This window comes from Falco peregrinus, chromosome 5 (assembly GCF_023634155.1).
Source record: "Falco peregrinus isolate bFalPer1 chromosome 5, bFalPer1.pri, whole genome shotgun sequence".
Classification (NCBI taxonomy): domain Eukaryota; kingdom Metazoa; phylum Chordata; class Aves; order Falconiformes; family Falconidae; genus Falco; species Falco peregrinus.
In genome coordinates this window covers 80,731,083-80,743,696 of record NC_073725.1, presented here as the reverse complement: position 1 = coordinate 80,743,696, position 12,614 = coordinate 80,731,083, and the positions used below count along the sequence as shown (strand labels likewise).

The following is a 12,614-nucleotide window of genomic DNA, read 5'->3' as shown; positions in this document are numbered from 1 at the left end:
TTCCCTTCACGGTACTGAGTAGCTACGCTGCTCGCTGCCCGTAACGTGTCAGCGGATGCGTTGGGAATCCCTGCAGTGGTGCTCTGTCTTGCAAAAAAAATTTAAAAAATTAGAAATGGGAGGGGGGAAAGGGAAGCCCAGCGCACTGCGGGACGGCCGCGGCGGTACCAGCCCTGCCTGCCGCCTCGGGGCCGGTGGGTGGGTGGCTGGCCGGGGGCTTGCTGCCCTCCGGGGCAGCCCGGTGTCCGGCAGTGGCCCCGCCGGCGCGGCCGAAGCGTTCCGGTTGCTATAGGAACGGGCAGCCGCGTCGCCCCGGAAGTGCGCCACGCGGCTCCCGGCCAATGGGGATGACCAGCTGTGGCGCGCGGCGCCAGCCGACTGGGACTCCAAGTCTCGCGAGATCTGGCGGGGCGCAGCGCGCCACCACGCGCCCGTGGCCCTCCCATAATCCCGCGCGGGCGCCGGGTCCCTTCCTTTTCCGCCATCTTGCTGCACCGGTGAGTGCAGGCTGCCGCTGGGTGCCGGCGGGCATCCGCCGCCTCCTGGCCCCATCTGAGCCCCGCGGCCGCCGCTGCCCGCCTCGCCGGGGCCGCGGGGGTGCGCCCGCCCGGCCCGGCCCGTTTTGAGCCGCCGGTGTCTGCCCGAGCGCTCTCTGGAGCCTCCAGAGTGGCGGGTGGGGGGCAGCGCCCTCCTGCCGATGGCGCCGCTCCCCGCGGAGATGCGGGGCGGGGGCCGAGGGCGGGGGCTGGTGCAGCAGCCGGGCCCGGGCCGCTGCCCTGGGGGGGCTGGGTCGGGCAGGGCACGGAGGCGGCGGACTGCGGGGAGCGAGGGTCGTGCGGCGCTGCCTGCCAGGAGGTAGCGGCGGGCGGGGGGCTGGGCCCCGGGGGAGGGGACGGGGCCTGGCCGCGCTTGCCCGGCGGCCTCGGGCTCCGTCGGGAAAGGCCTCATGTGCCGCGGGACCGGGGCGGCTCGCAGCGGCGCTGGCCCGGCCCGGGAGCCCTCCGTGGGCGGCGGTGGCGGTGCGCTGGCCCCGCTAGTGAGCGGGGTGACAGTGCCAGCCGGGTCACACCGTGCCCTAGGCCGGGTGCCCATGTCAGTACCATGAGAACGCAGGAGCTGGTGCCCTGTTACCTTTTCAGAGTGCTGTGTCGTGCGTGTATTCGGCACTTCTCTTGCAGCTAGGCGAGCCGAGCTCGTATCTCTTATGTAAATGCATCTATGACATTTAACACCATGTACGACTCGGTTTTTGAACAGGGCTGCTCTCCTTGTTAGCCTAAAATTGTTTTTTGAGGCTTAACATAACTTTCTGTCAATCTTGGATCTTTTAAGACTAAAACTAGCCTTAAAAAAAGCGGAGTGCTCGGGATTTCTGTGCCGAAAAGCTGGTGTTCGTAACTGCCTCCTGTCTTCCCTGCAGGCACCATGGTGCGCATGAATGTTCTAGCCGATGCGCTCAAAAGCATCAACAATGCAGAGAAACGTGGGAAACGCCAAGTTCTCATTAGGCCGTGCTCCAAAGTAATTGTCCGTTTTTTAACAGTGATGATGAAGCACGGTAAGTCTTGAGTGCACAGCACTGACTTGTTTTTCTCAGTTCGTGGTTTCTGTGGATGCTGTTATGTTTAGGTGCTTTTTGGCTAAAAGTAAATTGAGGTGCTCGAGTTAGTCTTGTACATCGTGGTTAATTGAGTTGTATTACGGTAGCTAAGCATACATATTTGATGTGTCTGTTTGCTCATCTTTTATAGGTTACATTGGTGAATTTGAGATAATTGATGATCACAGAGCTGGGAAGATTGTTGTCAATCTCACAGGCAGACTCAACAAGGTAGGATTTGTTTTCCTGAACTCAGTTCTCTAGGATGGTGTTTAAATTAGACCTTCCCCCCCGCCCCCCCCTTGTTTGTTCCAGTTTGGAAAGAATTATTTGTAAGGAAGGTGGTATTTATTGTACAACTCTCACTCATGGGTATTATCAGTGGTTATCAAATGCTTGTTAATTTTTCTAGATCCATGATGGTTGACTGGGTAAATTTCTTTTAAACTCTGAATATGTAAGACACATTTTCAGGGAAGTCTGCTTGCAAGTGCTGTGTGTTTCTCTCTCTTTAAAGGCTTTCTGGTTACCTAGCGATTTCTCAGTTTCTTTGATGTTTAAGCTATCTAGAAGACTTGTCTTAAGAGATAGGCACTGAGTTGCTTTCCACTTGATGGTTAATACCTGTAAATGTTGAGAAGACAAGCGTTTCTCCTGCTGCTAGATGGGCTTTGCTTGCAGGTGAGGGAAAGTTGAATGTTAATTAGTGCTTTTTAAGTTCCTGGGGCATATGAAGTATTCATGTATGTTGGATTTTTTAAAAATGCTTTTGTCGCAAAATCTTGAGCCATCTGGTTCTGTGATGACTTGCTGTGCATTATTCTTTCCAATTAAGCTATTCAAATCAGAGGTGGCTCTTTACTAAAGAAATAAAACAATTACTTGGTCAAAATACATTGGGGGCTATGTCTGCAATGAACAAGTACTGCAGCTGAAAATTACTGGAGTGTAGTAGGCGGAGAATTCCAACACCATCCAAATTACTAGTGTCAATGTGTCTGTAATAAAAATAATATACGTCAGGTTGAGTACAGTGTTCCTTGAACTCTTCCAGCATGCTTTTGTAAAAGATCTTCCAGGGTGTAGCTGGATCGAACGTTTCTCTCAATAGTTGCAACAAGCTAAGAGTTGTTTGATTCAGAAAAATGCCCATCAGTGCAGGAATTTGTGTTTCTGTTTTGCTCTTGGGTATTAATTAAAATATTTTGAGCTAGTGAGGTAACTTGAGGTGATAGCGGTGGTCATAGTAAGTAATATGATTAACTTGAAAACTTTGCTAACTTTTAGGAATGTTAATTTCCCCCTTTTTAAAATCTGCAGGTATTTTTTGCCATCTATGTATGATGATTAGAAGTAGAATATCCCTGAGTAATTGAAGGATTTTTGATGATATAGGATGCTTAATAATCTTTAGTGGTTCATAGTGTGCTTTTGTGCTCTCCCAGGTCTAGCCATTAATTTGTTAGTTAAGCTTCAGCAGCAGTGTAAGTCGCTATTTAAGCGAGGAGGAGGAGGAGGAGGCAAGGCTAAGAAAATAATAGCTGAATAGCTGTGTGAGAGGCTCAACGTACATGAGAGGAAGCACTGTTTCATGTTACGGGTAATGGAGCATGCTTCTTCGTACTCTAATCTTTTGCTGCCAAAAGTATTTTTAATTGCAGTTGTTAAATTCCTTCATCCAGTGAACTGGAATGACAAATGTGCAAATCCAGTTTATAAAGTTCTTCAGTTTGTAATGGAATTTTGTTTTATAGTGTGGTGTAATCAGTCCCAGATTTGACGTTCAGCTGAAGGATTTGGAAAAGTGGCAGAACAACCTGCTGCCTTCACGTCAGTTTGGGTAAGTATGGAAACACATCTGTGTTGTATGTAAAAACGTGGGATTTTTTATTATGCTTTCATATTGCTTGAGTTACAAGTTGCCTGACACCTTTTCTCTCATCAGTCTGGTGGTAGATACCGGTCTAAAAATCCATCTTCTATATAAATGCTCTTTTTAACCAGTTTTAAAGGGGCACTGCTAAGCAAGCACCTGGTTTTGCTTGGCTTTGGTAAATCCTCATTTCACCTTTTCTACAGTTTACTGGGAAAACAGTACTTTTCTCTTAATGGTTTTAATTTTATTAGTGGCCGTTTTTAGGGGAAGGAATCATGAAAGTTACAAGGTTGATGGAACTAGGTTGTACTACTTCAAATTAAACTTCTTGATAGTGTATAAATTGATTAGATAATAAGTGGTGAGAGACTCAGAGCCCCTGTTACACAAACCTCCGTAACAAAGAAAATCTTACTATTTTGTGGTATTTTTTTCCTTCACAAAATTCACTGAGTCAAGAGTAATAAATCTCAGTGCACCAGGATGACAGGACTGGAAGAGCCTTCAGGGGCTCAGCCGGTCTGTCCTGTCAAAGGCAGGATTAACAGTTGGTTGTCACTTCTGTTCTTAAAGCTCCAGAGATAAGCCTCTTGCTGTAGCTGTACCTGTATGGCTTACTAGCGTGTGTTGTCACACTGAGATTTTTGAGAGTATTTATAGAGTGATGGGAGAAGAGGTTCTCGGACCTGAAGCTGTGCGGATGAAGTATGCTGATAATCCTGGTGCTGGCATTAGCAATGACGAAGGCTGATTCAGTTGTCAGTCCAGATCCAGATACTCATGTGCATCAGTGCACAGTGCTCAAAACAGAGACAACGTGTGGGGAGCTGAGGAGCTGTCTGGCACCATGGCAACTCTGCTTGCTCTAAAGAAAAATGTCTGCTTAAAATAGAAGCAGGCTTTGTCTAGAAACGATAGAGTTGCTACTGTGCAACAGCAGAACTGACTTTACAGGGCGAATGCACAAGAAAACTTGAGACTTAAGCAGATATTTGGAGAACAGAAGCCTGTAAATGTCCTTTGAGTGCTGCAGAGTTGTACTTCAGAGGAGTTTCTTTTTTGTTGTCTGGTGGTGGGCCTAACGGAAGTAAGATTGGGTTCTTCCAGAAACTAATCTTACTGTTGTAACACAGAAATGAAGTTTGCGCTGTCAACTCTGCACGAGCACGGAATGAAACAAGAAACTGAACGTTTGTTGTTTCTTAACAGGTACATTGTACTGACAACCTCAGCTGGCATCATGGACCATGAAGAGGCTAGGCGAAAACACACAGGAGGCAAAATCCTGGGATTCTTTTTCTAAAACTTGTAAAAAAAGAGGATACTAATAAATTGTTCAAATGGACTCTGGTGTTTCCAGTCGGTATTTTAATGACTTCAAACACTACCTGCTGGTAGTGCTTGTAACAACTCTTCAATAGCGTGCAAGTTCCAAATTCAAGTGACGTTCTGGTTCCCCATCATCCCTGGTCACAGCTTTTATTTCTGTTAATGATATTACATACTTTTGATAGCTGCCACTTGAGTGACAGTTACCAGTTGCTATACAGAACAACTTCAGCAGGGGAACTGTCACGTTAAACTACATGTTAAACAGTGAGATTGTCTCATAGGTGTTGGATGAGTGTGTCTCCATAGTTACATATATATGATAGAGTTTCACCTTTTGGCTAAATAATAGAAGATGCCTTGCCAGAAATTTGTTTCCTGTTCATGGTTTAAAAAGTGATGAGATGTGGGATTGTGGAATAATTAAGATGGTTGAAGTTTGATTTCGGATCACAAACTGGTTCCGCGTCTTGTAGTGTAAGGAGTAACTGAGGTAGAGGTGTGAATGTTTTCTCTTGCTTCTTCTTCAGATTTCTACTTTGGCATTCATTTGAAACATTTTGGGTAGGGTAGTTGCTGTGCAGCTGCTTTGCATGTTGCCGTGAAGGTACAACTGGGATTTTCTTTGAAGTTTTTGGAGCTAGGAGGTAAGGATATCTGAACTTGCAGGCGATGGACTGTTCAGTGTTGAAGGAGTTGTTGGTCTTTGTTTCAGGTGTCTGATGCATAACAGCATAATGTACGTGATAAAGAAAAACCAAGACAATTCTTTCAAAGCAGTACACAGAGCAGGTAACTACAGCTGAGGAGGTAAGCTTCTGGGCTGATGGCATTGTCCTTTTGCCAGCTGTTGGAAATCCTTTGCCTTATTTCACTTTGTTGGGAGTCTTTATTAGAAAGGAGCCTATTGAAGGGTAGCAAGCCTGTTTCAACATGCTGCAAAACAGCTGTTGAGTTTGTGGTTCTCCCGATACAGATGGAAACAATATCCCTTCTTGGCGATATGTCCTGATACTTGATATATACAGTTGCTTGAGATCAAGTATTGTGCCTTGTAGGTGGTACTTCACAAAGCTTTTCAAAGAGCCTTGGGATGGGAGTGACCATCATCGGGCACGGAGTCTTCAAACTCTAACCTGTTTTGGTTCAGTCTGTCACTGTTTATGGAGAAAAGAAGGTGATCCTTCAAAGCAAAGAGGTTTTAACTGTGTAGACAGGCAGCACAATCTCCCCTGAGGTGGTGGCTCCCCTGTGAGGAACAAGAAGCAACAGAGCTGTGAAAGACTGCTTACAGCAAGTGTTCTGATGGTGGACCATTAGCGTCCTGTAACAGACTTGCAGCTTGACTGAGAAGAACAGGAATAATAAAAAAACAGGCTAGTTTACCTGTTTTGTCTCAGTCTATGCTGGTTAAGGTCACAAAGTGTGGATTGCAGATGGCATCAAAACATTCAAATGTGATCAGCTCAGCGTGTTCTCTGATTTGAAACAAATTTGTTCAGCTGAAGATAAAGATCTGTACCTTGAATTACAAAGAGCAGTTACAAAGTCAAAATAAGTCTGCCTTGACCCCTTTTTATTGTCAAGTCAAGCTATTCAGGTCTTTTTTTCTATGCTTAATGGAGATAATTTTGCAGTACTAAGTATTGATACACACACAAGCTTTTGTATTTCTTGCTCAGAGTAACCGTGAGGATCATGTCAAGATTCCACTGATCCTTTTTATAAAAGCTGGGATCAGTCCAGAATAGAAAACATGTTTCTGATACCTGGTGGAAGAAGGTCAGTGACACTAAGGCTTTTTTCAGATGAATGTGCTATGGCTTTGAGTTCCCTGCTAGTTTGACATTACTGTTTTAAACCAGTTTTATACAGTGCGCGCACCAGTTTTCCTGAACCAGTTTACCTGTGTATGTCCTTTACTACCACAGAGACGTCTGAAGTAGCAGAATTAATGATATTCTATGTTGATGGACCAGTGGGGAGTAAGCCATTAGTTTATTTCACAAGCCAGCCCAGTGACTTTGTAGAATTACTAAATGGAAACTAGGTCTCCAGTGTAAAAAGAATGACTTCGAGAGACGCATGCAGCAGCAGATGTACCTTCTCCGTGGTGTGTCTTAATGAATGTAGCTACACACAAGGCTTACCGCTTGTGGAGGCTGATGTGGCTGATCCGAGTTCTTGAGATTATCTCTAAGCTTGCGTCTCACTGATGAGAGCTTTACTCCTGGGCAGTCACTGCTGGCTGAAACCCAAGGAACTTCTGAAGTGGGACTTGAGAGCTGACAGGCAGGACTATGACACACCCTGCAACACATCTGCTTTAAATGGGTTTGTAGAAATTCTTAGGCGTGTTTAAAATCAGAAAGTGGTTTTGCTTTTTTAAGCCTCAGTGATGCTTTGTGAGCTGAGGATGTACGCCTGGGGAAAGCAGTTTGTAGGTAAAAGTTAACGATCATTTTGGGTAATGCAAAGATTAGTAGGGGGAGGTGAGAGGGAAGGAAGCACAAAGCTGAAAGTGCAGTATGGGTTGCAACTGGCAATCAAGGTGAAGTGTTAGTTTAGAGAAGGTGTTTGGTACCTGTGGAGCAGAGGGTGACATTAGTGATGGAGTCATCCCCTGTGGGACAGAGCCAGTTGACCTTCATGTGTAGAAAACAGGGTGGGCGACGTGCACAGAAAGCGCCTGTGCTGCAAACCCCTGAATTGCCAAGGTTTACCCCTGGTGCTGCCCTGGGCACCCTGCAGTCTGATGCTGAATGAGTCTGGAAGTGATTGTGTCACCTCCACACCCTTCTAGATGTAGAGAGAAGTCTTGGCCTTTTGGCTGGAGGTCTGCTTCTCCTTGCTGAGCCAAACCCCAATGCCTCGCTCCCTGTGAACGCAGCTGCTGGCCCGGCTGTTGTGCCGTGGAGAGGCTGGTCATGTTATGGTATGGATAGCATATGGTGATGTATTGCCTGTAGGCCCCTGCTCAGCTGATCACAAGAAGGTAAGCATCAGTAGTCCCAGTCACAGGTGGTAAAATGGGGTCAGAACTTAATTTGAGTTGTGAAAATTACTTATGAAGTCGGAAGTAGCTGGGAGCGGGTTGGTGCCCGTGTGCGGGGTGCAGCCTGGTCTCACTGCTGTCACAATACGTGATTGGCATTTCCGGATGCCGATTGCCATTGCTTCTTTATAAACAGGATAAAACATGTTCAAACCGCCTGCCGTCTGTTAAGAGAAATACCTATTTACTGTTGCAGTGGGAAGTTGTCAACAGATGGCAGCATCCGACTTCGAATGGCTGGAGGCTGAGGGGCTCTGTGTGAGGAGGCTTCCTGTTGCTGCTGGTCTCCCTGCTCCTCCTGCAGAGCTAAATGTCCTGGCTTCTCCTGCACTCCCGTCCGCAAAGATAATTTTTTTCTGTCTTTGATGCAGTAAGGCCTGATGTAAGTTGGTATGGGAGGTGAGAATAAGTACGGATCTTCAAAATACAACAGGGTAAAAAGGCTGGTGTGTGACAGTAGCTTCACTGGAAACGTGCTTTCCCCTCCTCATCCTTCCATTTGATTTCTGCCACAGGTAAGTCAGCCAGCTCCGTTCCCCAGAATGGAGCCTGTGTGGTGTTGCTCAAACTTGTGTGCTGATTACTTGCACCAGAAACGAAGGCAGTAATTAAACCTTGATCTCCAGTGTCTGAACAGTTCCCTGAGTGGCTCTTTCACACCTACTGGAGTCTAGATGAAAACCAGCCACAACAGACAAGGACATGTGTGGCGATGCAGCAGAAAGCAAGGAAAGAGAATGGCTGGAAGTGGTGAGTGAGGCTTTAGAGCTTGCCCCAGCAGATTTGGCACCAAGCAGTCATTTCACAGCAGTGAAAGAATGGGAATTTGTGCGTGACTGGTATGGGGTCCTGACTGCAGGATGCGGGGACGGGGAGCACGGTGGTGGGCATGTCAAGATGTGCAGATGAGGCTGATGGTAGGGGATGGGAGACATCTTTTTTTTTTAAAGGATCTGGGACTGCCAAAGCTGCTGTTGTAGGGTTTTTAATTCAAATTACATGCTCTCAAATGACAAGATAGTTTTTGTGTTTTGTCTAATGCTATTTAGCTAATTTAGACTTAAGACTATTGTTCAGTCTTACTGCCAATTAATGCAAATATCAGGCTCTCAGTAAATATCTGGATGGATTTAACCTCAGTTTAGTCCACAGGACTATTCTGGTAGAGCCAAAGAGTTTCAGAAGCTGGTGGCCTCTGTTATTGCCCAAGCCTCTGATGCTTTCTCTGCTCAAGTGCTGCTATTTTACCTCTGCAGTTCTATTTTAAAAGAGAAATACATATTTTTCTCTTTATTTCTGCTATTCACTGTCTCCTTGCTCTGGTACATTGTGTCTTGTCTACCAGCTCATGACCTGGATTAACTTGGTTTTGTTGACAGATATTTTTACAATGAGAAAAGTGCTGACATAGCAAGTGACAAGAATCACTGGGTAAACTTTATTGCTTGGTATGCAAAGGTGCATCTTCTGCTGGGAAAAAAAATAAATTCCATTGACCTTCTGCGCTTCTCAGATGAAGTGAATGAGGATGTATGGAGGCATAAAACCTTCCCCTTAGTTTTGAGTTGATTCAGTCTGGGTTATTATATGAGATATGTAAAAATAACCATAAAAGCACTGGAAACAGAGAACATGTACAAAGAAGTATTGTGGTTCTGGTGAAGGTAAGGAGAGTTTTGACCTTTGCTAGGACAACTCAGTGCAATCGGGTGGTCCTGGTGTCCACAGTTACCTAGTGGTTACCCCCAGTTTTGAAAGCTGTCCTGGCATTCTTGGTCTGGCTGTGCTGGGTTTGGCAGCCACCAAGTGATTCCTGCTCAGTGTGTGGCTGCTAAATTGACATGTATGTATTTATATAGGGAGTACAAATTAGGACCTGTATTACCTGGGCACTGATGCACAGGGCGAGCACATCACACTGCGAGGGGAGCCTGGGCACAGCCAAGCGGAGGTGGCAGCCGCCGGGAATTTCACCATCCCAAAAGGGTTACAGCTCCACCAGGACAGGCTGTACTGACTGGTGATCTTTTCTCGTGCAGTACCCAGAATGAAAGGATGGGCAGATACTTGATTAATGACTAAATTACAACCTGGTAAAATGGGATACTTGTGATACAACAGTATTTTAGTCATGCTCGGCCTGTGTAATGCAGGTCTTGGCTGTGTGCTGACTCACCTTGGTGTGCTAGTTTTCCTTAAGCAGAGAAATGGATGTCCTTAATCACCCAGTGTGTGCTCCTGCTGGAATTTCACTGACTGAAGAAGGGGGAAGGAAAACTGCAAGTCAAAAAATATATGTAAAGTAAAAGTGGGGAAAATACTTGTGTCATTAACACAATTGTTCCACCTTCTAAAATGGGAGTTGGGAACTAAGTCCGGGAGAGATACTCTGTTACATTCCCTGGCCTTGGTATAACAAAGGCCCCATACCTCATTCCTGTTGAGTTTGATCCCATTCAACTCCTTCTGGGTGAGAGGGAGCAAACAAGAAGAGGAGGGTAAGCTGCTGGTAGAAGCTGCCTTTGCAAGTGCCACAAAGCTGCAACGATTACTCCCAGCAAGCAGCAAGCAAGGTAAACCCCCTTTTGCACACCCTGCTGTGCCAGTGGCAAGCCTCAGTCTAACAAGGTTATCAAATTGATGTCTGCTTGCTTCAACAGACTAAATGTAGCTGACTGCTACAACTGCTTTATGTGTCCTACAGCCCTGTTCCCCCTCCTTCATGCGCTGGTTGTGACACAGCTGTTGAAGGAAAACCTCTGGGGACATGTATTGTGTTCTTGGGTTGGCATCAGGGCAATAATCATTGTGCACTTGTAGTTGATCAAATTTTAGTGTCGTGCAACAGCATAATGCAGCAGGATGCTTGAGATCAGCCAGCTGAAAACACCCAGCAACCACCACTTACATTTTTTATAGTGACATAAAACATTGTTAAAGTGGATGTCAAATGGCCTGTAAAAGCAAATGGGTCAGGTACATATTTTAATGAAATGGGTAGCTTGTTCTGCCTGTCCTGGGCTGTAATTTTCCTGATCCTCAGGACACCCCATCTCATCAGTATTGTGACTGAGTTGAGCATAGTGATGCTGTTGGTGCAATTGGGCTGGTGGGATGGATGTGAGCTTTTGCTGTGGGATTAAAAGGGCAGGATTCAAGCTCTAAGTCTAGTTTACTTATATTTTATTGAGGGTTTTGTCTGCTAGTGCTGCACTTAATCATTGCATATGCATTCCTGTAGCATTGTCTGCTTTTGGACTAGGTTCCCGAGCAGGGTATGTGACCCACCCCAAACTTTCTGTCTGCCAAGGAGGTGCTTTTTGTCACAGTTTGGGGGTAGTGTTGCCTTGAGGGCAAGCCATGGAAATGGACTGTGTCCCTGCTACTCTTAATCCATTGCTATTCCCTCTTGAGTCTTCATCATTTATAACTGGGACTTGATTTGTTTCATATTTCATTAAGTTCATTTATTGTTCCCATTCTGGAAACACACCATGCTGCCCATTCTACAGAAAACACTTTTTCCAGAACTTGCAATCCCCTGCCTGTGATCTCTAGATGTCTCTCTTGCCCTAATATAAGAAAATAAGAAAAAGGCAGGAGTAGCAAAACACTTGTGATCTTGGACAGAAGCATCTATGTGCAAGACCCCTCCGTCTTCACCTCCCCAGCTAGATTTGAGTGGGATTTGCACCTTCTGTTGTGGGGAAGAAACGTGGCGTAACCATTCTTGTTGTCTTCCGCTGATGCAAGTAAATTGTGCTTTCAGCTGGACCAAGCTGTAAGCAGGAAGGAGCAAGGATTATATCTGGGAGCAGGAGGAGAAAAGCAGGTGATGAGTGAGATTAAAAGAAAAGCTGCTGCTGAAGCCCACCTCTGGGGTACTTTCCCAGTCTCGTTAGCCAAATGGATGGAGCCTAATTGGTGTTTGGTCCACTGTTTTGTGCAGTTTTAAAAAGGAAAATTCAGGAACTTCAATGAGAACTTTAGGGTTTTAGTATCTTTACAAATCAGGCCTTAAGAATAAAAAAAAAAATCGGGGAAAATAAAGAATTTTTTTTTTCCTTTTCTCCCTGTACTTCTGCAATTCACATGGATGCTTGTCTCCTCACTTGCAGTAACATGCCCAGCTGTATTCTTGCATAACAGGATCCTCAACATATATTCCACGAGTTTGTGTGGGCTGGTAGTTAGTGCTGACCCTCGTTCAGTCCTTGGGATTTATTCCTTAGGGCAGCAATATTAGCCCCTCAGTTGGGCATCTGTACTCCTCAGATTTGAAACCATTTTTCCCTCACTCCAGCGGGCTGTGTGTCGCAGAGGCCCACGGTGCGTGTGTTTGTGCAGAGACCTGTGTTTGCTGTGGTGTGGATGGGTGGGTAGATCTGTCCCTCCTGGGCAGAAGTCAAAGCTTTGCTTGTTTTCCATGATCAGTGGAGGATTTTGGAATCAGTTCTATTTTCAGTTCAATGTGAAAAATGCTATATAAATTTCAGCCCAGGTAGTGGGAGTTTTGGGATTTGGTATGATGCCTTGCTTACTGTGTTTGTGAAGCATCTTCAGGCGAAAGATGAGATGTGCATCGTAGGACCACTAAATTCATCTGCTGCCTGCCAGGCAGGCATTTGCTTTGGGAGGGAAGCAAAAATCAGGAGACTATTTTTAGCTCTGAAATACTTTTCTGGAATGATGTTCAGTCCTCACCAGCCTTTGATGAGCAGAGATGTAATCCCTGAAAGCAACAACTGAAGGTG

General features: G+C 45.8%; 1 protein-coding gene across 1 annotated transcript; it reads left to right on the top strand.

The window, feature by feature from the left end:
* The first annotated feature begins 384 nt into the window (after window positions 1-384).
* On the top strand, window positions 385-4,821 carry RPS15A (ribosomal protein S15a). Its single transcript, XM_055806042.1, has 5 exons — window positions 385-497; window positions 1,421-1,558; window positions 1,752-1,831; window positions 3,355-3,440; window positions 4,686-4,821. Exons 2-5 carry the CDS (start codon window positions 1,426-1,428, stop codon window positions 4,777-4,779), a joined length of 393 nt encoding a protein of 130 aa, XP_055662017.1. The 5' UTR covers window positions 385-497; window positions 1,421-1,425; the 3' UTR covers window positions 4,780-4,821.
* The last annotated feature ends 7,793 nt before the right edge of the window (window positions 4,822-12,614 follow it).